The sequence below is a fragment of the Ambystoma mexicanum genome, chromosome 5q (assembly GCF_040938575.1).
Source record: "Ambystoma mexicanum isolate Mex_15411 chromosome 5q, UKY_AmexF1_1, whole genome shotgun sequence".
Lineage (NCBI taxonomy): Eukaryota > Metazoa > Chordata > Amphibia > Caudata > Ambystomatidae > Ambystoma > Ambystoma mexicanum.
The window spans coordinates 1,011,182,718-1,011,209,298 of record NC_090933.1 but is presented as its reverse complement, the minus strand read 5'-3'; the positions used below and the strand labels follow the sequence as shown (position 1 = coordinate 1,011,209,298).

General features: G+C 47.0%; 1 protein-coding gene across 5 annotated transcripts in view; it reads left to right on the top strand.

Annotated features, from left to right (window-relative positions):
• CSMD3 (CUB and Sushi multiple domains 3) overlaps positions 1-26,581 on the top strand; it is a 3,270,409-nt gene that overhangs the window by 2,535,758 nt on the left and 708,070 nt on the right. For all 5 annotated transcript variants that reach the window (XM_069621531.1, XM_069621530.1, XM_069621528.1 and 2 more), the window contains one exon: positions 12,098-12,202. In XM_069621531.1, coding sequence (XP_069477632.1) covers positions 12,098-12,202 — 105 coding nt within the window. The remainder of the gene's footprint in view (positions 1-12,097; positions 12,203-26,581) is intronic.

The window sequence follows — 26,581 nt, the reverse complement described above, 5'->3', positions numbered from 1 at the left end:
GCAGCAGCACCATAGGTGACACCCCATTGATGGCAGCATGCTCGGACACAGAAAACGGGGATGCCGAAGTCAGATCCATCCATGACCTGTCCCAATCCCCCTGTCTGTCCCATCCCGTACAACATGAGGATACCACGCAGGGGCACCCACAAGACGACGACTGGCCATCCCCCACAAGCCCTGTGGCAAGGCAACATGAGGACAACAGCCCCTCTGTGACACCCCCGCAAATGGCCATGGCCCAGCAGAGGCAACAGTCCCTCGACCAGTTGATCGAACAACAGCAGCAACTGGCCACGCTCCTCAAGGACCATGCTGATGAATGTGGGGGCACTAAGGCAGACATAGAAACATCAACTGAGACACTTAGGGCACAAATCGAGAGTAGCACCGAGAGCCTGAGAGTCCAAATGGAGAGTAGCACCGAGAGCCTGAGAGTCCAAATGGAGAGTAGCACCGAGAGCCTCAGGGGGGAACTGCATGCGACGGCCAAGGACGTATGTGCCGAACTTGCCGCAGTGCGCCGTGTGCTCACTGAGCTCTCGCAAACCCTTAGGGACATGCATGGACGTGAGCAGGCAGACACATCATCCGTTGCAAGTTCCGTCCAGGGCAGCCCCCAACGTAGATCTGGAAGGAACCTGCGCTCCACAGGCAGGGGTGCCCCTGATACCCGCAGAGGGGGCATGCAATAGCGACAGCCCACTGACAATGAGCATCTTTGGACACTGGTGTTCGGGGGGGAGGTAGGAGGGTGGAGGGGGTGTGTTGGGCTCACTTGGGTGGCGGGTCGATAGGGTGTTCAACATGACATCACATATGCCATTAAAAGTGCACGATCAACCAATGAGATGTGTGGATATTGATCTTTGTGTACTAGGCCATCATAGGCGTACAGTCCATGTTGTGCATGTCCCAGACACACGCAGTGCCACGAGTCCCGTGTCCATGTATCAGCCACCAGGCGTGAGTGCTAGAAGCATACATCAATGAGATGCTGACGAATGTCACGGGCCTCCGGTGCCTCGCAGACTCCATGAGGTGCTGCCTCATCATGACCATCTTCAGGTGCTTGCAGTTCTGCGTCAGGGGGCATGGGCACATTTCTACGTACGCACATGTTGTGGAGCATGACACATGCCATCACCATCTTTGCAACCTTCTCATGGCGGTACAGGAGTGCCCCGCCAGACCTGCTGAGGCAGCGGAAACGAGTCTTCAGTAGGCCGAATGCCTGTTCTATGACTACACGGGTACGTGAGTGGGCATGGTTGTAGTCCTCCTCATGCTGGTCCCGTGGGTTCCGGACTGGTGTGAGGAGCCATCTCTTCAGTGGATATCCAGCATCACCTGTATGTGGACGAGAAACGTATGATGTGGAATGCCATTGATACGTACGCACACCCCCCCCCCTTCCTGCCAGGTCATTGCCAATTCACATACCCCACATCATCATGCATGTAATGAGACTCACCGAGTAGCCAGGATCTGTTCCCTGCGTGTCGCTCCATGTAGCGTGGTATTGTAGAGTTCCTCAAGACCATAGAATCATGGGTTGATCCAGGGAATCGGGCACAACAATGTGTAATGATCCTGTTGGAGTCACACACCATTTGTACATTCAGGGAATGAAATTGTTTTCGGTTGCGGTACTGGGCCTCCATGGCATGTGGGACGACCAATTCCACATGGGTGCAGTCGATGGCACCAATGCAACCCGGTATGCCGGCAAGTGCATGGAATCCCACTTTCGTGTTTGTAATTTCCTGCTCCGAGCGTGGTAGGGAGATGTAGTCGTCTGCGTGCTGCAGGAGGGCATCGAGCACTTGCAATAGTGTCCGTGAGAACAGTGGCTGAGATATGCCATGCAACTGTCCGACTGTGTGCTGGTAGGTGCCTGTGGCCAGGAAGTGGAGTACAGACACCACCTTCAGTAGGGGTGGGATGGCGGTTGGGCTATCTATCATGCTGACAAGGTCAGCCTGTGTCATGTCCACAATGGCGGCTATGGTGTCCCGGTCCAGACGGTAGAGGGTGTGGATCTGCTCATCAGTGAGGTTGAACGGATGTGCTCGGAGGCGTGGTATTGCGGGCTGCCTGCGTGGTGGTAGTGGCCGTGCTGGTGGGCCTTGCTGGCCCTGCCTTGGCCTCCTCCTCCTCCTGCGTCTCCTCCGTGCGGCTGGTTGTAGTTGGTGTTCGTCTTCTTCTTGGAGTTGGAGCACTTGCAGTGCTATCAGGTCCCCCAGGGCCAAAATCGCGAGTCCTGCCGGTAGCATTTCGGTGTGGTTGTGGGAGGAGACTGGCTGTGCAATTTATGTGTTTTCAGGCTGTATGGCCTCCACCTGTGGTGATTCATTCCACCTGTGCAAACTGCTCTCCCCTTTGGCCGAGCACGTCACGCGCACAACGCTGCAATTCGGGGAATGGTATCTTGCTATCGCTATCATGTATCTGTACCCGATGGCCGTGTAAAATTGGATTGATATGTTCATTCTGCTGTGGTCCCATTGTTTCCCATACTATCTGTGCAGTCGCGAACAGACTTGTGAAGGGTCAGTGGAACGTAGTACTCGAGTAACGGTGGGCCCTCATGCATCACTGTACCGAGTTGCAACGACGGGCGGGGCGTCCCATTCGTGGGTGAAGGCAGTTGCCATTTTCACACACAGCCGCACTCGATGGAATAATTAGTGATTTCAAACGGCCACAGATGCCTTTCCGACGTGATGTTGCAAATGAGGAATTCGAAGGGCGGCGCTTTCGGTTTCCAGCTAGCGGCGAGGAGATGCCCACAGGTCTGACTGCAAATATAACGTTCTATTGTTCAATGTCCTTGAGACAGGGCCCATGGCGAGGGAGCAATGATTGATATGAATAGTTTGGGATGCGCAATAGCTACGTGGGCGATGAGGCCGGCCGTTCCCAAATACATGTTACTTCACAACACTGGAATTACGGGCTGGGGCACTGTGGATTTTGCAGGCTGCATAACGCACAGACTCAATGGATGTTTCTAATGTTATGTGAGTAATTGTTCAGGCGTTTTGATCCCGGGATGAGGGAATGATGAATGGATGCATGGGCAGGTGATTTGATACAGAGTTTGCCATGTACAGGGCTTCTTGGGATCTATCCGCCTCCCCTACGCTATGTGATGCAGGGCTGCCATAGTGGGACCATCGTCTATCTGGCCTTGTTGAGCCCTCCCTGTCTCGAGGCGCACTCAGACACTTGTGTCCATGCACGTTAACATTCCCATCTGATGGATTCTGTTTTGACAGACGCATGCACAGGTACACTCGTTTGTGATGGTGTTTGCACCTCGATATAGATGTTTATGAGTCGCAAGTGGTTTTGGGGTGGTGATGATCCTTTTGAGTGGGCTAGCATGCATATGGCTGTGGATTTCGTGTGATCATTGAAGTGAGTTGTTCGAATGTAGTTCTGATGGCCATTCTGTTCTTTTTCTTTTCTTTTGGTTGACAGGTATCTCCTCCCCTTTTGCCACTGCCATCTGTATGCCACTCCTGCAGATGGATTTTACTCCCGACACCTGCTGCTTCGTGTTAATCAGTGGAGCAGCATTACGATCTTATGGGACGATCGCCAATGGCCCACATGCCCTTACGCAGTACTGGTGGCTCGGAGCAACATTTCGGCCTTTCAGCTGGACTAGTGCCTCCCCATTGGGACGGCCCTGCGGTTCTGTGCGCTTCCATGTTGCCTTTTCGTACGTGAATGTGGCTCTGTGTACCATGGGGGAACAGGGCGACACACAAGTAGTGGCTGGTCATTTCTTGCGGATGCAGCCCACAATGGTGATTAGTGTTTTGGAGTTCATGGCCTGATGGCTGTATGGGCTTGGTGACTTTGATGTGCATAAATTTCTATTCTGATTTGGCCCGTGTAGCGTTTTTCTTTGCAAGTGGTGTGGCATATGCCTATTTGGGGGGCGATGTATTGTGAGGAGATCTGCATTGGGTTCCAGCTTCGGGGTTTAGTTGCGTGGTACTGTACTGGGCGCGTTTGCCTACTAAGCCCGTGAGGTCAGGGATGGGGGCTGCCTATATGACAGTTTGAATGTTGTCATGCTCAGGGGCGGGGGATTGGGTTTTGTGTAACAGATGCCGGTCAGCCAGGTGGACTGGTGGAATGATGTGATTATCGGAATATTGCTGGTCACAGGTGCCTGTGTTTGCGTGCGTTTCTTGGTGGGGGACTGTGGTCATGTCCATTGGGATTGCTTCTGTATTCGTGCCATCTGTGCCCTGCAGCTCCCATTGGCCCCTCTTGTGTTTATTTTGTTCGTTGGCATGCATGGGTGACTTGTACATTTCAATGGTTGCATTGTGACTTCATTGCACCTACGGGGGGTTGTACTTTGTGGGCAGGGAGCGGTGTACAGGCACTCAGTGGGGCCGTTTACGGTTGATTCGCGATGCCGTACTTCTCGCCATGGCGGAATGGTACATTACGCCATGCCTGATGGCGTTAGGTACATGTCCGCTAGGGTCGGAATTGGCGTACCGTTGCACCATGGTGGTGTTTGCGGTTTGGCATGGCGCGCGCGTGCTTGGTGCAGTTAGCGTTGGCGTTCACTACGGTGTCGCTAATGGCTTCGTACTTTGCGGTGACGGGTCATAGTCGCACCGAGCGCTATTCGATGGCGGTATTGCATTTCCGCCATCGTTTTTCGATTTCCGCAAGGGTCGTAATGAGGGCCATTGTGTAGCTGGGAAATATGTATTTGGATCAGAAATAGATTTGTGTGCACATTGACAAGGGGAGTGTCTTTCTGTAAGCCATAAAGATGACACACAACCCAGCTCCCCAATCAAGGGAGAGGGGAGAACTGGGCCAATGACAAGTAGAGAGGGGCAGGCTCAGTTATGCCACGCACACACCCACTTCCAAAACACATAAAAAGAGACTGCTGGGACAGGTAGAGACATTCATTTTCCATTTCTGCGGAGCATTTTGACGGCCGACATCCCATCCAGACAGAGACCAGAACCAGAGACCCATAGACTACAGAACTTTGAACCTAGAAGGCCCACTGCAAGCAAAAGTATTCTCAGCAAGCCTTCAGAATCCAGCAAACCTAACCAAACTATTCAACAGCCCGGCAAGCTGTTTGAATGCTTTGCCAAGAACTTTTGCCGGAACCGCAGACCAGACCCAGACCGCTGTGAGCAGAACCAGAGATCCGGATCGCTGTGAGCAGGACTGGTGCCTGATTGACCCAGCGAGCAGAGAGAACCGCTGCTGGACATGTTGACCAGATCCGAAACGAGGCCTATTTCAAATTTATATTGTGAGTACCTTGCAGAACTGTGCAGAACCAATCTCTTAGTTAAAATAATCTAATTCAAACTATTTTAGCCTATTAGAACTGCCTCCTAGAATCGTGTCATTCTGTCATCTTTAAAACTGAAAACTTTCATGTGTCGTTCTGAGCTTTAAAATTTCAAATCCGAAAAACGACCTTCACAAAATCGGCCGTATCTCCGGAACCGTTTGTGCTAAAATTTAACTTTTATCTTAAAGCTAAGATTCTAGGCTTTCCAACGAACCTAGAACCGACTTCCTACTCCTTATAGTGCCTCGTAATCACGCTCGACGCACGCAAATACATTTGCTGCGATTTGACATTTTGCACAATTTCAGCCACGTGTAAAAATCAGCAGCTCCTTGCTTTCCTTTGCTAATATTCGTTTTAACCTGCTAGTTACTCATAGGGCATTGCTAAAGTGAGCCTGAACTAATATAAACTAGATATCACCCACCCTGAACCTCTAGCGGGAATTAAAAGCATTTTTAGCACATTTCTCACTTCATTGTCTTCACATTCAAAGCATTTTGGGCCTGTGTTTCAAACTTCTACCTGTTTTCCTCTAAGCTTGCTGGGGGGGAACTGAATTTCGTATTGTATTTGATTGCATTCCTGAGAACTGTGTGCTCTGCTTTCCATCTCCTTATATTGCATAAAGGGGGGGAATGCATTGCCAGAGAAAAAGTGATTATCTTATCTTTTGCTAAAATCATATCAAGTTATTTCTGTACGGCATTTTATTCCTCATTGCTTTTCCCTTGAAACCATAAAAGTATTTTTGCTACCTTATCCATCCTATACTAACTCCTCATTGATTGTAAAGAAGTGTACTAGTGCCAGATTACCCATTGTTGATCAACATTATATCCATAAGTGTGATATCAATTATTAATTTATTATAAAAGTGTGATATATATCTTGTTAATTTTTCAAATAAACCTTTTAATTTGCAAAACAAACCTACTTCTTGGCTCAGTGGGGTCAGGGGGATTCTAAGAGGGGGGTGTTATACAAGGGTTGTACTGAACTGGACATAAAAATACATCAATAAGGGTTTTCCTCAGCATCCCAGACTAGGCATTGACTTAGCTGTAGTGTTGATTGAATATCGCTTACAAAGTGGGGGCTCGGAGCCGGGATATTCTGGGTTAGATTTACCATTTGTGCAGCTTAATTCAGTGTGCCAACTGACCGGATACACATATCCGGTTAGATCACCACGCTGTTTTACACTGTGAAAGCACCCCTCAAAGGAACACTCTAAGGAGACGGTCTGTTTTGCAAAATAAAATACAAACTTCGGTAAGTCAGGAAGGAACTCAAATCGCCAGAATGACGACACTGGTAGACATCAAAATAGCCAGAGAGCACTTCTTACATAAGCTATTTGTGAGAGGTGAGTGGACTCATCAGGACCAAACGTTCTGGTTGCAGGCAATCGTGCAACAGGTCACTGAAAGAGGGTCAGATAAATGGAGAGATCAGGGTCCATTACATGTGGCCCTGAGTGAATTACATATGGCTTCTAAGGCCAAAGATGAACACAATAAGATTGCCAGGATAGCGGCATATTTGTATCTATATATGGGAGCCATGCAGGACAAATGTGCTGAAGGCCAAGATCTGGCAAATAGGCAACAGATGGCGTTAGAAAAGGCCCAATCTGACCTGGTCTCTTCTGAGCAGAGGCTGCAGAGGAGCCAGGAGTCAGAAAATGATAGTAGGCAGTATATCATTAAAATAAAAGAGGACATATATATACTGCAACAGGAAAAGACAGACCAGGATACCAGAATTCTGGCTTTGCAGAAGGAACACCAAGACAGTTTGGACTCCTTACTGCAGAGCCAGAAAAAGCTGGAGCAACGGATCAATTTCAACAGGGCATGCACAGAGCAGGTAGCCACCCTGCAAATCCAACTAGACAGAGAGAAAGAGGAAAGCAATACATTGATTTTGAAAGACCTGGATACCCAGGCAGAGTTTGATGAAGAACGCCAGAAAGCTGGTGCCTTTCAAAGGGACGACCTGGCATCACAAATGTAGGCTCTTGGTCAGGAAAGGGATACCTTAGGCCAGGAAGTCTGCCATTTAAAAAAGAAAAATTGAAGAAAATCACTTGGCCCACCAGGGGCTGGGTGACCTCCAAAAAGAGCATCAGGGCTTGCTAGATCACACCAGGAGGGTGGAGGAGGCTCTGGCAAGAAAGGAGCAGGTCAGTAGGGATGGGACTCAGGAGGTAACCCTCCTGCAGCAGAGACTGGCCCAGTACTCCAGGACCAATCAGGAGGCACAGAGAGACAATGAGGCTCTCTGTCAGCACAATGATAGGCTCCAGCAACAGGTAGCCATGCAGGAGAGACTGATAGAGTCTAGTAAGGCCTTAACTGAGGAACTGAAAGCACAGGCCCTTGCATTGCAACAGGGAGCAGGGGCTGACAGAGATGAGGTTCGCTGGGAAAGGAAAACGCTGAGCATAACCTCAGGAGCCCTGGTACCAGAGGCCTTCATCTCTCCCAGTCCCTGGACTCTGCCACCCCCATGTCCCCTGGCGCGCATGAGCACAGGGCCATAGGAATGGCAGATTACTATCCAGCCAAAAGTATGGGGCTCATAGACCAGTACCACCCAGGAATGGAGGGGCGGGCATCCGGGTATGGGCACCCAAGCACAGTGCAATTTAGTAAGGAACCCCAGGAGAGTAGGCCCATTAAGGGCATCCTGAAAACCTCTGCCCGTTTAGGTCAGTGGGGGGGGTACCCATCATATCCTGGCAGCAAGGAGGGATCTGAAGACTCCTCTGAGCGTTACAGGACACAGGAGACCAGGTCCCCACATTCTGCCAGCCATTCCCAGGCTCGCAGAATCCGGGAAAACCTGGAAGATCAGACGGGCACCTCTGGGAGCAGTGCTTCGGAGTCAGAGGATGAATGGACCAGGGTGACCCGAACCAAAAAGGCCAATAAGGCAAAAATGGGTTTGCTTAAGGACCCATTGAAACAAATAAAGGCAATAAGGAGTGTCATCATGCCTTATCATAAGAACGCGAAGTATTCTGTTTCGGAACACTTGGAGCTCTATGAGCAAATGATGGAGACTTTCCATTTGAAGGACAGCAGTAGCTGCATCCAGTACGTCAAATGAACATTCTCCCCAGAATACTCCAGTTTCTTTGCAGGGCTGGACGATCAAAACCATTCAAGATGGTCTGCATATAGGGCGGCCATCTTGAAACATTTTTCTGTTCATAGAAATCCTCAAGAGGCTCGCAAGGCAGCCTACAATTTGCAATGTGGGGAGGATCAGGCCCCGCAAGAATTCATGCAAGACTTGAAGCGTGTCTTTGCGCAGACCACCAGAAGGGTGCGCACAGACAGCAGAGAATTTATCAATACTTTTTTCCATGCCTTGCCCAAATACATCATGACCCAGCTAGTGAGAGATTTTCACGAGAAGAGGTCACTAGACTGGGTCATTGAACAGGCTACCCGGATCTATGAGGTGCAGAAGCCCATAGAAAATAAAAGTAATGCGCAGAAAAAACCCAGAAGCAACAGCACCCTTGCTGCTGCCAACGTGGCGGAGGTAAAGGTTGCCCCGTTTTAGATTTGGAGATGGGGGGGCCTAAAAACCTGCCGGCACCAAATAATTCACAGCCCAGAAGGCCCTCGGGCCAGTCACAGACAGGGAGTCAAGGAGGTAGTCCCACAAATGGGGTCCCCCGCTCCCCTGATTATGTAAGTCCCAGCTACAAGGGAAACCAACCCATCCTGGGTTATGTGTTGACTCCTCCAGCCCGAGGGGGGGATCCAGTCAAGCACCTAACCCAGAGAACTTCCCTCCAATCTTCCCACAGGAGGGCAGAAATTCACCAAACCCTGGGCAGAATTTTTTCCCCAGGTATCCACCCAATTTCTAGCCCCAAAATCATCCATCCTTCTTTCCCCAATTCCCTGAGCCCAGACAACCTAATCTGGGAAAGGGGAGGCCAAGGGTGGAGGGGTACTCAAATCTTCCCAACCCAGGGTATTACCAGAGAAGGGATAGCTACCCTTCCCGGGATCAGCCCAGGGGAGAAAACAGAACCCCGTATCAACTTGAGCAGGTTTCCCAACTTGAGCGCCAGGTCCAAAATATGGCACGGGATCTGGGTCACATACTGAGGGCTCAACAGAACCCTCAGATGAGCATGCCACCACAGAATGCCCCAAACTCTGGGCCTGGTGCTCCAGAACAATGACGGGGGCAGCACCCCGATAACCCACCGGTTCCCAGGGAGGAGGCACAAGGGGAAGGGGGGTGTAAAGCCTTGGAGGAAGCTTCCTTCCCAACTTGTAAACAGCCCCTGAAAAACCAGGAACCAGAAACAAAATCTCCTACCCCTGAAAGTCTGCCACCCAAAGAGCAAAGAGGAGGTAGGAGAAACAAAGGACCCAAACAGACCCACTTTGTGGAGGAGGTACAGGCCTTCCAATTTGAGGGAGAGGGATCCTCAGAGGATCCTGGGAAAAGGATCTTCTCCTTCAGAGATGGGGGAACTCCTCCCAAGGAAAAATGGGTCCCAAGAGATTCGAATCAGGACTGGGTAGATGTGGGGATTAAGCTGTCACCGCCCATCATCCTATCCCAGAACCAACAAAACCAAAAACCCCTGGTTCAAACCCAAACCCATCCTGGTGACTGCCTCCCAAAAGGCAGGGGCGGCCCAGAACCGGAACCAGGGGAACCTAAAACCGAATCAACAGACTGGGTAGATGTGGGGATTGAGCTGTTGCCGCCCATCATTCTATCCCAGAACCAACAATACCAAATTCCCATGGGTCAAACCCATCCAGATGACTGCCTCCAAAAAGGGGGGGGGGAGGCCCAGAACCCGAAACCATTTCCAGAATCCAACTTTTTCTTTCAGATTCCCCAGGCTCTCCACAGAATTCTGCCCAAATCTCTTTGCTAGCAATGTCCAAAACCAGAATGTTAGCCCACCAGTTGTCCAAAAATGTGCATTATCTGTGCTCCCTTGAGGAGAAGGAGGGAAGGTACTATGCCCCTGTACAAGTACAGGGGCAGGGTACAATTTTGGCACTGGTGGACACTGGATCCCAAGCTACCCTTCTGTCCAGAAGGGCCTTTGATGAACTGAATTGAGGAAGGGGAGAAAATTATCGTATTCCTCTCACCTCACTTCCTGGACAACTCCAGAACTTTGACGGGAAGGAAATTCCCATCGAGGGGACTGCAGATTTGGACATTAAAATTGGGCAACACAAGGTGAAACACCCGGTCATAGTAGTGACTCCAGAGGACACCCCTTGTTTACTAGGGAATGACCTCCTGAGAAGGTTGTCACCCCTAATAGATTGTGTAAACCAGGTCCCCTGGACCCAGACTAGCCGACCAATAAAATTAAAACAGAGTGTCAACCATGTTAGTTTAAACGGCACCTGCCACATGGTTGAACGTAAATCTGACCAAGTAGAATTTCACTTCCAGAACAACCAAACTCCAGACGTGACAGTAATAGCAGTAGGACAACAGACTGGTGATGGGGGGTCCTCTCTATTTCTGAAAATCAACCTTCCTTCCAGTTTAAGGTGGTATTCCACACTGGAAGGAAACACCCTGAAATTCTTTACTAATCCACAATCAGAAACTCCCACTCCTATAGTCCAGAAAGATGTGAAATCAGCTCAGAGCCTGGCTGATATTCAGCAAATTGGAGAGCAGTTGTTCATCCCTGTGCTATACAAGGGTTGTCATCCAGAGTACTGAACTGGACATAAAAATACATCAATAAGGGTTTTCCTCAGCATCCCAGACTGGGCATTGACTTAGCTGTAGTTTTGATTGAATATCGCTTACAAAGGCCAAAGGCACGGCCATTCGGACGCACACATCTGCAACCATACCCCATTCCCAACAACATATTGCACAACACCTCTGCTATTAGAATACAGCTTTCCCCCCACATCCAAGAATGTGGTCTAGTTGTACACTTAATGAATCTACTACTCTTGCAATCTCTCATGTCAAAGTGCAAGCATCCGTCCACTTGCCAGATCACTAGGGGTAGCTGGTAGGAACCTGGACACTCCTAGCCAACGCCCGTTTTGCTAAAATGCAGACACGCATTCAAAACTCCTCTGACAAATTTCCCACCTGGACTTGAATTCCCCCAAGGGTGTTCAACCGTCAGCACGTTGGGACCATACCGATGGTGAAATGCACCATACAAATGAGAAATGGTGATGATGATGATAGGTATTTTATTTATTTGTGAATTCTATATTGCACCTAAATGTTAATTTGCAGACACTTCAGAACATGTTTAAACCAAGTGCAAAGCTAAAGAAGGAATCAGAAATAAAACACGCTTGACATAAAAAATAAATTAAAAAACACTTTATAATGGGAAAACCCCATTGAAAAATTGCTTTGTAATGCAGGGCAAATATGTTGTTATGATCCGTTATAATATAGGGAATATGCTCAGTTGTTAATCATCTCAGCATTGTCATATCAAATACCCATCTGAATGTGAGTTGTTTATGTCATTTATGCACACTTGAGTGACACACTGCATTCTTGTTTTGTAAATAAAGAGTAATCTGCACATGGAACATGTACAACATGTTCTGGTTGTATTTTAGGCTTCCTCACAGAAAAGTCTTTTTGAATAACTGTATATCATTGTCTTTTTAACATATTCGAAATGTTTTCTTGTGGGCAGCAATCATGCTAATTATGTTCTTGTGTTTTCTTTAACAGGGACTACAATACCACATCTCCTAAACAGCACCTCTAATAATTTATACCTGAATTTTCAATCAGATATAAGTGTTTCAGCAGCGGGATTTCACCTGGAGTACACAGGTACATTTACCATATCATTGTTAAAATCATAAGAGATTGTTTTACGTGAGAAAAGGATGGATGCATGTGTTTGACCAGATACTGTTTCGGCTCGTACATCCCCAACTAAAGTGGTTTAATAACCCCAGGCTAGGTTCTTCGCATCAAGAACATTTTCCCAACAATTTAGCACATTTGGAGTGTTATAAAATGGGCAACCAACCACATGTGACTGAGTAAGTGAGAGAGACATACATACCCACTCAAGTCTGCAAACAATTACCTGGAGATCAATGTCCACAACATTGCAAATCTAAACAAAACATAAATAGGACATATGCAACGGCTGCCTGCTGAGTCCCAGCATTGTGGTGCTATCCCAGCCGCAAGTGCTATATCATGCACTCCAGTCATTCACTATTTCAATGTTTAATGTTCAGATTAGTCTTCAGACTGAACACTGATTGGAATCTCCACAAGACTCAGACAGTTTAACATGAAACGTATATCCCCTGTACTTAAATCTATTATGAATCGAAACGTTTTGGCCTGATTAATACATAATCAGAAATTACAAATGTGCATAATATCTCAAACATCACACCCTCATAATATTCTGGATGAGACAATCGTGGTCTGAAGTTAACCACCATGCTCAACGCCTTACTGCTAGGTGTTTATAATTGGAAAGCTACCAACTATTGCTAACAAGACTTGTCGACCACGTGGATGAGTAGATATAACAGTGCCAGGCTCATACCTTCACAAAACTACAATTCTCTCAAACATTTTCTCAAATGCTTATTTGAGCAACTAAAGCATCACAATTCTTTCTTGTTTATCACCCCTCTTCTACGTTACAATTCATAATGCATTGATCACTTGATGGAGTTCAACCTCAGTATTCATAATGTGCTAAGCAACATCTTGATGATAGGAGATGTAAGCCTCTGGGTCAACAAACTGGTAAATAGATAGGCAACAACTATGCTAGGTGACATTTCAAACATGAGGTTCGTCCAACCTGTACAGGACCCCACTCATAGGGATGGTCTTTTCCTGATACAATATTCAATAGATGGAAGACCATTGTAAAAGCTTACAACAAGAGTGTTGATAGGACCTTCTCTTATCTCACGAGAGAAAGGTGAAACACAACATGATGTGGTACACAACTGAAATAGACCTGAGAACAACTGTTAGGCAAAATCCATGCACGCAGACATAACAATGATATGTGTCTGGCTCAAAATAAAGAGACCTTAACTCACTATAACTCTTAATATCTAACATTAAGATATTGGTCCCACCTGTAACCACCTTCTGCAAAGTATCACTTAACAAGAGATTTGATGCCACTCCACTCCAAAAGGTGCTGATTACACTACTCCTATGAAGAAAAAAAAAACATACAAAGACTTCACTAACGTCTGCCCTATCTAAGAAGAGATCATTGAGTAGATACTCTTGACACCATTGGAGATGTACGGCAATCTCAAGCCCTACTGCATGACCACCGATTTGGGACCCGACTTCCAATTCCAGCACAATATTGCCACACAAACAGTATTCTCATTGACAGAAAAGCAACATATAACTCGAATGACAAAAAATATCCAGTTGCACCAATCCTGTGTCAGCTTCCTTGAAGTATGGCATAGTGGACAATGCCATCCTTCTCCACTGTCTTCAGCACTTCACAGGGTTTTTGTGAATGCAATGTATTGTTTCTATTACTTTCTTCAAAGATTGTTTAGCTTATCTATGTATGGGCCAATTCATGCCTAAATCCCTCTCACCTAGTTAATTTTACACTGGCTGTTACATGTTTATACTCAACCACTGTGCTCCTTTTTTGAATCCTTGTCAATACCCTTTTACAATAATGAAGATAATACCCACATCTTAATCCACCAAACCACATGGCACATTTGGAAATAAACTGGTTGCTTTAATACAACTGTATTCGGGATTATATCCACCAGAAGGTTATGGCTGAAATTAATCTAATCAGAAATCTGGGTACTCAGTGCTGTGACCACCAACCACTTAGGTATTACTTCGACAATCCATTTGGCTCACTCTAAATGTGTGTGCATGTTACACATGTTGACACGCGTTGTTTATAATGGGCAACTTGAAGAGAAGAGGTCTCTACCGTGTTAGATGCCCATTGGCACTGTACCTTTGTCCCACACATTGTGCACTCTGAAGGGTCCCCTTTCACTGCTATGCTCACAGTCACTATTGGTTCATGTATTGATGGTTGCACACAGGCTTTTATTTGTTGAGTCTAAGTCATAGGTGCTTGAGGCCAGTTCTTTGTTCATCCGTATTGTTATAACATCGTGCAGCCGGGCAGGAGAACATATGATGTTTAACGTGTTTTATCAGGCAGTAGAGCGGCTCTACGTCTTGTTTCGGTACCTTCCTCTTGCCAGCTGGAGACTCAATCACTCTTCTTGGTTGGCTAATCAGTGGCATCTTAAGGATCCCTATTGTCCTGTCAGATGGTCCTTCCCTGGTTACAGGTTGGATCAGAGACCCTCTACAGTCTCCCTCCGCAGCAGAAGTGGTGTCACTGATCGCTTAAAGTAGTAGCAGACTTCCTCTATGGCTCCTCACACTTCACTGAGATCCATTGTGTCTTCATGAGTGGTGGAGTTGCCAGGGTGAATGCATGTCCTCCTCTTCGGATGTAGATGCTGGATGCTTAGTGCCCCTCACTATCCAAACAGTCTGGTTTATCTTGTCACAATAGTAATAGCATGCACAGATGTCTCTGGACCTAGGTGGTGTAAAAGCTTAATTTATTCTCCAAGGTAAACGGGTCAGGTCTTCAAATGATGCCGCCTTCCTTCCGCTTGTGTATAGCTAGTAACTAATGGACCATGTACTCTTCTGATATGCCCAGGGTTCCTTTCATGTGCATTCCATCTCATGTTCCCATCACTCACACTGGGTTCTCATAAGTAAGCTCCAACATTATGCAAGAACTGTTGCATTGCATGTGCCTTTGTATCCAATTACAGATGCACTTCCCACGCATCGAAAGGAAATCCCTCTTCATGGGCACCTGAAATAACTTTGTTCTGTTCTTTCTCAACATGTTCATAACAGAAACACTGTGCTCCATGTAAGGGGTGTGTTATCCTTCCTCTTGTGAATGCATGAACGGTGGCCTAATGAGTTAATGTAAAACACAGACACCTTTGCCATGTGTAGCAATAGGTGTTTTTACACTGAAGATGTTTCTAAAAGAAATCTATACGCCCTCAGGGCCTACTTCATACAGCATTTCCCAATGGGGTTTTGCCATTATAAACCGCTTCTGTGACTTATGCCCTTAATCTCATCCATGAAAACAAGAACATTAAGCTTTGTTAGGCAATGGATATTGTTTGAAATGTTCTGATTGCACACTCCTAATTTAGAAAATGTGCATTAAATTAACAAGAAGAGTCCTATTGTAACATTGCAAAGTATTCCAATGTGTGATGCAAACGATATTGTTGAGCAGCTAGTGGACGCTTCATATTAAAGATGGATAAGAAAACCAGTTCATGGAAAAGTAGTACTTCTAAAGTTACTTTAATTGCAAATGGCACCTTTTGTTGCCCTTCAAAGCATCAGTATGAATTGACTGTGATTGTGTGAGAACAAAGACTGTGTCTTACTCAAACGTCTGACATTGGGCCGATTAGCACAGTGGATTATCCGTCCAAATCCCTAGGTTATCTGCAAAGGGTAAACTCGTTAATAAGCCTTATAAATCTGCAACAGAACATTGCCAGGTGGATTCATACAAGGATGGAGGACCCAAGCAGCCCCATAGGTTTAATGCAGCTGAACATTTTGGTATACATTCACCTTAGAATTCTTGATTACATAATTACAGTAATTAGTTTACAGATTTGCAAGTGATGTCAAAAAAGTTAATTACAGCACAGGAGTGGAACATTTTATCTGGCAAAAAAACACCTGCTATTTGGCAATGTTAATGTTTATTCTATGAATATTGAGTTGTCTTAGAATTTCTTTCGACAACTTGTGACTAATAAGTAGATGTACCCAGAGCCAATTGACAAACATGGCGTATACTATGAACTACACAAACAGATGTTACAATTGAAACGTTCAAGAATTTGTATTATCAAAACAAATTATAGCAAATAAGTTATCTGTAACATCTGAAAGTGCATTGGTAACAGCAGTCAGGTCTGCATCTCAGCAGACAAATGCATCCAATGCAGGGGCCTGTGTTTGACCTCATGGTGACAGGTTCGAATCCCAGAAGTTGCACTCAGCCCTTCACCCTGAAAGCAAGTCCCTGAATGCTCATACCAGAGATAGTACAACCCGCTAGGGAAGAAAGTCCCAAGTTGACCTTATAAGGATAATATGTTTTAATCTCACACACAGATGAAAGCAACAGCAAAGAACTCTGCTGCTCAGAACGTTCTGCTGAAATGTAGTACAAGCAGAATCTTAAAAAAGGAAAACATTATCATAGATGATGCAACATATACAGTAGAAACCAGTGTGCTGGTTGGTGTGCACCTATACATGATCTGCCTGCTCCATAAGGGATGCCAGGCCATTGGTTCCAGCCCAGTCCATCCGTCTTCCATCACGTGGGTCCTACAGAGATCATCTTCGTCTCATCGACAAAGGTCAAAGAACAAATTAACTATGCTCCTAACAATATACTACTTTATCCTTGTCGGACTCAGACGATGCTGTTCCATCCTATCAGCCCACGCCTGTAGCGGCATCGATGCCGAAGGTCTCAGCATCGATTCCATCGGGGCGGATTCGGCATCAAAACCTTTGGCGGTCTCAATGTTGATGTTCATGATGCCCTCACTGCCAATGTTTTCGATGCCCTCGGCGTTGAGGCTCTCGGCGCCCTTGGCACCTTTGGCGTTTTTTGGGTGTACGGTGTCTGAGGAGTTTCCTGGGGCTTCCTCCATGACTGGGAGGCCGGTATTGGATGCCAGGCCCTCTTCCGTTGCTGGGGCTGGGTTTTCCGAGCCTTTGCCTGACATTTTTGATGAGGAGGGAAGATCAGACATTGAAGATCCTGTTGCTCAGGATGATGCTCTGGGATTGTTGGGTGACAATCCATTGGAGGAGTTGCGGCAGTCCTACATGACGCCAGTGGCCTGGATACTTCTCCGGAAGTTGAGTTTGGAAGGCCCGTACCGGGGACTCATGCAGACTCTTCCTATAGGTGGCTTATGTCTAGGGTTTGTGACTACGTGGGGTGGTCCAGTCCTCCTGAGGATTTTATTCAGGATGAACTTACTGACATCTTGGACCACGGTCCCCCCTCTGACCCAGTATTGCGTTTCCATCTTACGTTCCAAAAAAGGGTGTCATCAGCTTGGCAGGCGCCTGTATTGCTTCTGGCGGGCAATAAAAATTTGGCGACAAAGTACCGACCATCTGTTAGCGACCCCAGCTACTTGCCTACTCAACCCACTCCTGAGAGACATGCACTTCGACGGATGGGCTCGGAAGGTCTTTTCGTCAGGGAGCATGGCACTGAAGGCTGTGAACTCCACATGTGCCCTGGCAAGATTTACACACACTGTGTGTACCTGTGTTTCCTACATGCGTGATGGCAAGGATGCTATGTGTGAAGCCCTTCAGTCGGGGTTGGACACGGCAAACTCTGTCAGCCGGTCCATGGCTGTGAGCACCGTAGTACGCAGGTTTGCGTGGTTGCGGAAGTCAGGGTTTGCTCCTGATGTGCAATCCTGTCTTCTGAACATGCCCTTTGATGGCGTTCCTTTATTTGGCAGCAAGGCTGATGAGAGCCTTGAGAGGTTTCAGACCTCCAAAGCTACAGCAAAGTCTTTGAGCGCTGCAGTACGTCAACCCCTGCCTTTTCATACTAGGGGCCAGCAATGGAGGGGAGGTTCCTTTCATTTCTACTCCTCCTTTGGTAGAACGAGGGGAGCTGCCAGTCAAAGGGGCCATCATACAAGTACCCGTAGTGGAAAGCAGGGTACTCAGGGTGCCAAAGCCGCTCAGGCAGTTGCCTCTTTGCCATCAGGCACAGCCACATCCGCTCATTCATGAAGCCATGTCCCATGCTTCGCCAGTTGGGGGCAGACTCGCGCAGCATCTTGGGGAATGGCGTGCCATTACTTCAAATGTGTGGGTTCTGGATATCATAGCCCACAGCTATTGCCTTCCCTTCTTTCAGTGGCCTCAAGGCAATCCACCGGATAAGCTCTCTTTGAAGTGTCCGGATCCGCTCCTTGTGCCAGAAATCCTATCCCTGCTGGAGAAAGGCGCCATAGAACTGGTGCCTGTAGTGGAGAGGAACAAGGGATGGTATTCCCCTCATTTTTTGATCCCAAAGAAAGACGGGGGATTGAGACCCATCATGGACTTGTGTTGGTTGAACAAGCTTCTTAGGAAGGACAAGTTCAAAATGGTCACTCTTTCTCAAGTCCTCCAGGCCCTTCAACTTCAGGATTAGTTGGTGTCTCTAGACCTCAAGGATGCTTACTTTCATGTGCCGATTCATCCCAAGCACAGGCAGTACATGAGGTTCGCGGCTGGCGACTCGCACTTTCAGTTTTGGGTCCAGCTGTTCGGATTGACCTCCGCCCGAAGGTCTTCACTAAGCTGATGGTGGTGGTGGCAGCGTACCTCAGGAGAGGAGGGATCCACGTCTACCCCTACCTGGACGATTGGTTGATCAGGGCGCATTCTCCCGAGAAAGCCGTGGATCATCTGTCCGTCACCTGCCATTCCCTTCACAAGCTGGGCTTCTCCCTGAATTAAATAAGTCGCATTTGACTCCTACCCAGCGGCTCCAATGCATCGGAGCAGTGCTCGACACGTCCCTGGGGCAGTGTTCGCCTCCCCAGATGAGGGCTCATCACATTCTGCAGATGGTGGACAAGTTTCAATGTGCCCAGAGTCTCCCGGCATTCAAATTGTTAAGGTTGCTCAGCCTCATGACATCCTGCATTTTTCTGGTGCCGGATGCCATACTGCGAATGAGATCCCTGCAGTGGGCTCTCAAGATGCAGTGGTTGCAGTTCTCCGGCAAGATGTGGATCCCATTCAGATTCTGATCTCGTTCGCTCAGGATCTTCTATGGTGGGCCGACAAAGGGAATCTGATGAAAGGGGGAACCGTTTTGGCAACCATGGCTGGAGGTGACGATCGTGGTGGATGCCTTCCTCACAGGATGCCAACGAGTTGACAACCAGTGGCCGTTGGTCTCTGTCGGAGTCCAGACTCCACATCAGTCTGTTAGAGCTGAGAGCCATCAGGCTGGCCCTGAAAGCTTTTCTGCCATTTGTGTGGGGGAAGACTGTCCTGATTATGACTGACAACACAGTGACCATGCATTACCTCAACAAAAAAGGGGAGGCAGGGTCACTCCCGTTGTGCAGGGAGGCGATGCAGCTCTGGTTCTGGGCCATCCAACAAGAAATCCCTGCAGTTCATCTGGCCGGAGACAAAATGCAGCGGTGGACGTTCTCAGCAGGCAGAGCACTGTCTCTCATGAGTGGGAGTTGGCTCAGGAAGACCTTTTGGAGATCTTCGCCATTTGGGAAACCCCACAAGTGGATCTCTTCACCACCAGTGACAATCGGATGTGCGAGAGATAATGCTTGCAGGAATTTCCACCAAGAGGAGCCTTAGGGGACGCGTTCATAGTGGAGTGGTCCTTCCCACTGCTGTACGTATTTCCTCCAGTCCCTGTCATCCCTCAGGTGTTGCGGAGGTTGCAGAGGTTTGGTTCCTGGATGATCCTCATTGCTCCGGATTGGGCCAGGAGAGCGTGGTACCCGGACCTTCTCGACATGTCCATCTGCCCTCCACACCGTCTTCCCTACCGAGATGATCTGCTCTCCAGGAGGGGGGTCAGGTTCTCCATCCAGAGATCAAGTCGCTCAACCTTCACGCTTGGTATCTGAAAGGTTGAGATACAAGGATTGGGACCTTCCGGAGGACGTGATGGAGGTGTGGTTTTCGGCCAGACGGTCTGCAATAAAATCCCTGTACCATTGCCGGAAGTTCTGCGACTGGTGCAGGGGTCAGAATGGATACTTTCCAATGTTACATTTCTATGGTGTTGTCTTTTTTGCTTTCATTAGGCCACAAGGGCCTTCAAGTGGGTACGATTAAGGGTTACCTGGCGGCGCTGTCTATATTTAAGTGCTCGTCTGAAGAGTGTTCTTACTTTAAGATTCCTTTGATTTCACAGTTTCTGAAAGGACTGTCTAATGTCTTTCCACCATCCCCTTTCCAGGTGCCAGGTTGGGATTTAAATTTGGTTTTAAAGTTCCTGATGGCAGCTCCGTTTGAGCCCTTACACTCTTGTCCGTTGAGACTGTTGTCTTTTAAAACTGTGTTTTTAGTTGTGGTTACTTTCACATGCGAAAAGTGAATTGCAGGCACTTTCTGCCAAGTCACCCTTTAATGTTTTCCATAAAGACAAGGTTGTCTTGCAGGTGCGACTTTCATTGCTTCCGAAAGTTGTGTCTGAATTGCATTTGAGAAAGAAGGTGGTTCTTCCAGCTTTTTATCCTCCTACGCATCCGGATAAGGAAGAGGAGAGGCTCCATAGGTTGGCTCCTAGGAGAGCTTTGAGCTTTTATCTTTCACGGATGTCCTGGGTCAGAGTGGATGATTAGCTCTTTGTAGGTGATGCTGGACACCGCTTGGGTCAGACTGTTTCCAAACAGACCTTGTCCAGATGCATTGTTTTGACTATCTCCGAATGCTAACGTTTTGCGGGGAAGGACCCTCCGGTAAGTTTCCGGGCTCACTCTGCTAGGGGTGTGGCTACCTCCACTGCTCTACAAAGGGGTGTTCCTATTCACAATATTTGTGAGCAGCCACATGGGCCTCTGTTTCATACAGTTGTTAAACACTATTCCCTGGACTCCATCCATGGGTAGGATTTGGCCTTTGGTAAGGCAGTCCTCTATTCAGCTATTTGATTGGGCCCTCGAAATTTCACATTCTAAATTCTTTCCCTCCTCCATAATTGTGGTACTGCTTTATGAGTCTGTCATAGATGTGGAATACGTCGGAGCACACAATCCCTTCAAAGAAGAAGCTACTTACCAAACTGCTAACGTTCTTTCGATGGGATGTTCCTCTGACGTATTCCACATTGCCCACCCAGCCAGCCCGTCTGGAGAATATCCTCTATGATTGCAGCTTCCATTCCGCAAGGCAGTAGGTTGTTATGCTGGCAGGAGACTGGTGCACACGTTCTGAGGGAAAAAACTAAACTGAGGCAACGGGCGTTGTGCGTCCTATCTATAACATCCGGTGATGCCGACCCTTGACGAGGCCCTCGAAGGACATGGGATCGACGCCCTCGACGCAGGTCTATCCTCTTGGAATAAATAAAACCAGCATGATGGCCTGCTGATACATCTAAGCATTGCATGTGATTGATATCATATGCAATCATAGAAAAAATGGTCTGCTTCCTATGACTGCGACTGTGACTATGACTAGGCATGAATAAGATCAGGCTACCGGGAAAGAAGAGATAAGCAGAGTCAAGGAGGTGTGGTGGTGGAATGAGATTAGTGGGAATGGGACCGTCAGGGCAGGGCGGTGAGGGTGGAGTCCCCTCGATGGTGAAGAGGTGATTGGCATGGAGGTAGTAGCTGAGAGGGAGGGTAATGTGTTAGGATGGGCATAGTGAGGGCGGGTGGGTATTTGTAATTTCACAACAGGGTTTTGGAGTGAAACACCCCATTATAAGGCAGGGGATGATTGTGAGGGGTGTAGAAGATGAAGTATATTTGATGGTTTAGGATTCTGCAGGAGGATAATAGGAGTAGTGAGAGGTGAGAGGGATTCTGTAAACCCAGATTTGGTGGTTTAGGGGTTTGGTGAAATGGGATCTGGGAGATACACAATATCTCAACAAAGTACTTAGGAATTAATAAAATAGGAATAAATAAAATCCTAACTCAAACCGTACTTAAAACACCATGAAAAATATTATGGAATACCTAATGAGACAATGGAATAACGTAGCTATCTTTAACTTCACCCTAAAGTGAAAACTCAGAAGGCATGCATAATGTACCCCTCCATACAGTGCACTAGTGTGATGTATATTTCTCATTGACATTTTAGCATTTTGTAGTGAGACTTACAATACAACTTCAGCTGACTAGCACTGGTGATCCAGAGCAGGGCAGAGATGTTGCATCCTCGATGACCCTGGTCTGGTGCTAACAGACCTATATCCCTGTCTAACAAATGTGATAAGGTGCTGTGCGCAAATTCGCCAGCTCCTTCAGAAAGTGTTCCAAATTGAACAGATACCCTTTTTAGTCAAGTTTATGGGTGCCTGTAAGGAAAAGCAAGTGGACATAATCAGACCTTTTCCTGAAGATTTGGGCCTCATCATGAGTTGGGCGGTAACGCCGGCGGTATTACTGCTGGCGGTATTAGCCCTACCGCCAAACCCCCCCGGCGCTATTAGCGCTGGATCACGGGTTTGGCGGTAATGGAATTCCCCATTCGCCACTGAGCCCATTCGGGAATGCCCCATTCCCCATTGGGCTCGATGGGGAATTTTTGCGCTGATTTTTTCACTCTTACCGCTGGCGGATTTCCCGCCAGCTCAGAGCTGGGGAGAAATCCACCGAAACCCTGATTTGGCAGACCCTTAAATCCGGCGGTAATAGCGCGACTGCCGGATTTAAAGGTTACCTCCAAACTCGTGATGAGGCCCTTAGTTTGATTTCCATCCCTCAACGCTATCAGCCACTAGCGCTCCATCAAAGTTGCTGTTGGTACTCTTGTTCAGAAGGGAATTGCCATAGCATTTCGGTGCTGGACTGCCCATGGGGGTGAGACAAAGACAGATATTCAAATGGGTATTTCCCATCTGTAAACGGTACAGTGAGCAAAAGTGTGGCTGCAGCCTCTCGAGTGGGTACTATCCCAAAAGAGCAGGTCAATGGGCCGTGTTCGTTCTCTCAGAGGGGCGCCCATGGACTAATTATTAACAACTAAGAAGCTATTGGGGGCTAAGATAGAATAGAAAACACCAGGTACCTACAATGCATTCAGAAATCTACTTATACTAGTGGAAGTCAAACTTGTTTTATGCCAAGCCACCGCCCCTCCCCTTATGTAAAAATGTGCTTTCCAAACCCCCCTTTAGAAAAACGTTTTGTTGCAGGGCCCCCTCAGATGCCATATCTGCCTATAGTCTATTAATCATGTTCATAGTACTCCCTTTTGGAAGACCCTTGCGCCCCACATGGATACCCTTCATCCCTCCTCTCCCCCAGGGGGTCCAGCCACACAGTTTGAAGACCACTGACATACACTAAAAGTAAAATAGACTGGAGACAAAAGAAGATTAGGAAAGGTACGTGAATTTCTAACTGCCTAAAGGACCGAAAAGAGAAAGCAAACATTGCAGCCATACTGCAAGGAACCCATACTACAAGCAACGACACAGCATTGTACACAAACCAAAACAGCACAGAACACACCATAGCAGAGGCGGAAATCACCAGATATGTGTTGAAAACCTACAGTTAGTCTGTAAAGGACATACTCATGGAGGACATTGAAAAAACCTATACCATATATTAGGGTTTGCAATGCAATAAACAGCTCAGGCAAAGCGAGCTATGGGTCCTAATGAAGTAAATATGGATTTCTGGCACACTGTCTCCTGCTACCAGCTTCTCCGTTATGTAAACTTTTGGAGTTAAAAAATGCATGGAGAACTGGAATGTATTCTCAGAAACCAGCCAGATAACAATTGCAACCCAATAAACTTCATAACTTCGTCCCAATTTTGCTAACAAACAGCAAAGGCAAAATCATTGAAAAGATTCTAGCAGTGAGTATTGACAACTTCAATAATATATGCTTTTCAAATATTCATTCAAAATGTTTGCCTCTCATCAGCTAACAGGCTACTTTGTGATTACTATGGGCTGGTTCACTCATCTTCGGGTCTGTGTGCTGCATTTGTCCTGAAGGCGAAGAACGCTTTGGCATCAGGATCTATCAAACTGATGTTCTTAGGTCATTTGTTTTGTGGTGGAAGGTCTGACAATGTCTAGCTGTCATAGACGGGCCAGGTATGAGCGACCAAGTCTCATTCTGAGATTAACCGTCTTGCCGTTGTGCTCGTAGGAAACATGGCACGGACAATCAGGCCATATTGCCATTATACAGCAGCATTTCATTTGATAATAAACCCCATCCTCCTACCACAAGCATGTTTAGTCAAAAAGCGCATCTTCTAGGCCGTTCTACTGACCAGATATTGCACCACCGTTGTGTTTATCATTACATTGTTACTGCCAATATCTCTCTACTACTTTGTTCCTTTGTTCAATGATCATCAGACTCTTCGAATGTGTTGATATTGTTCTTGTGTATTTTTTTTTATAATTAGGTTGGTCATTAGTATTTGTCAAGCAGCATGCCTTCCTACAACTCCTGCCTGACTCATCAAAATATGTCTGTTCTTTGAAAGCTGATTGAAAACAGTATATTAATTAGGACCGAATCATGGAATTTCGTGCACAAATCGCTCAAGGGCCGCGCACCAAGATAGACACTGCACGAGCCTGTGCGCAGAAAGGAAAATGCGTGCATCGGGTATTCATGTAATTGTTAGAGTAAAAAAACTGTATTTGCAAGTCACGGCTGGAACGCCCCCGACACGCCCTTACTGCCAGGTAGCTACCTTTGCGCGATCCCTATGTGTGAATACATGCACTTTTCAAACTGTGCACGGGGTTCCCTGTAAGCAGGCCTGTACTCGAGAGCATGCACATTTTCCCCGTAACTGAATCTGCCACCCTGACAACATGCGTTTGAAAAATAATAACACAGCAATAGCTCGGGAAATGTGAATACGAACCCACATAACATGTTCCTGTACCCCGCTACACAGTGTACACAAACACCTACGTTACATAGGAGCCCCAATTGAGTACTCACACCCTGAAATACGACATGCAATCCCACCTGCACGCTGAAAATCTTATGCGGAAGTATACTTACGCCAGCCTTCGGGTAGCAGATCCTATGAAGGGCTTGTGTGGGCATTTCCCAGTTGGACATTGTACGATCAATTCCATGAATACATCTCTTGCAGCGCAATAGTGGGTGTGTAGTGGACTGCCTGCAGGTCGTCACTCGGAATGCCCACTTCTTGGCAAGTTAGTCCCCATTTCTGGAGATGTACCTCTTTACCAGCCCTCTGCGCTGGCCACACACACCCTCTGCCTGGAGCTTCATGCAAAGGCCCTTGACGGCTTGAACAGGCATGTCAGGCCAGCACAAAATCCACTTAAATCCAGGAAAAGTGCCACGCATTTGATTCTATGAATCGACAAATAGGGTTGCACACACAGATTGGGCGCAGGTACCCTATTTTCTGCGCAATAAATTCCATGAATCGGCCCCTAGATCTATGCAGCAGTTTTCTTTTTTTTTGTGCTCACAATAAAAAAAAAAAGATGAATCACATAAACTTGTACCCAACTTTGAATAGCAGTTGTTGCTATGTTGTATTATTCCTCTTCAGGAGTGAGATGATCTGGAAACCTTGCCTGAAATTGGCCGAGTTTTACAGAGCCCGCCATAGCAACAGGTTGCTTTGCAATAAATACAGGTGATAGCAACTGACTGACAATGCGCTCATCTCTTTATGCAGAGTGGCTCTTGCTTGACTGACCAGGAAATGCTTTCTTAACACCCAACCACCTAAAGACGCATAGACAAAAAATCAGCCCACCCAAAATCACCGAAAATAGGTTTAATAAGTAAATGTGTGTAATGCTAACAGTCTTGTAATGCAAACGTAAACGGTGTCTAATATTATTTAATGGACTGATTGCCTATGCGATTGCAAAGAACGACACCATTTTCTAAAATCTGAACAGCAGCAGCACTTCCAGCCTAACCAATGCCAGACAATCTATGAACATCACATAATGTGACACACACACATGTCAGCTACTGTGGTTTTAAGTGTTGCACAGACTGAAGTCAGAACATATTTAACATCTGCCAGAATTTCAAAACACATAGCATTACGAAAAAATACTCCTACTCCAGGGGTTTGGAGTTTTCACAAAGCCTTGCACCAAGGACTAGCTGAAGTGTAATAAGATAGAACACGTGGCATATAAATCAGGCAGTACGTGGGTAGTTATCATAGCTTCAAGGACCATTGTGATTTGGTCACACATTCCAGGCCACCTGACTCTAACATTATCCTCCCAACTCTGCAGACAAAATGTGGCATCTTTCTGTTTTCCTACAGGAAATTGTCGTTGATGCCTCCCCGACCATGTTGCCTCTTTAGTACTTATTTCTATTTTAGCTTCTCTGCCCCATAAGCTGCAA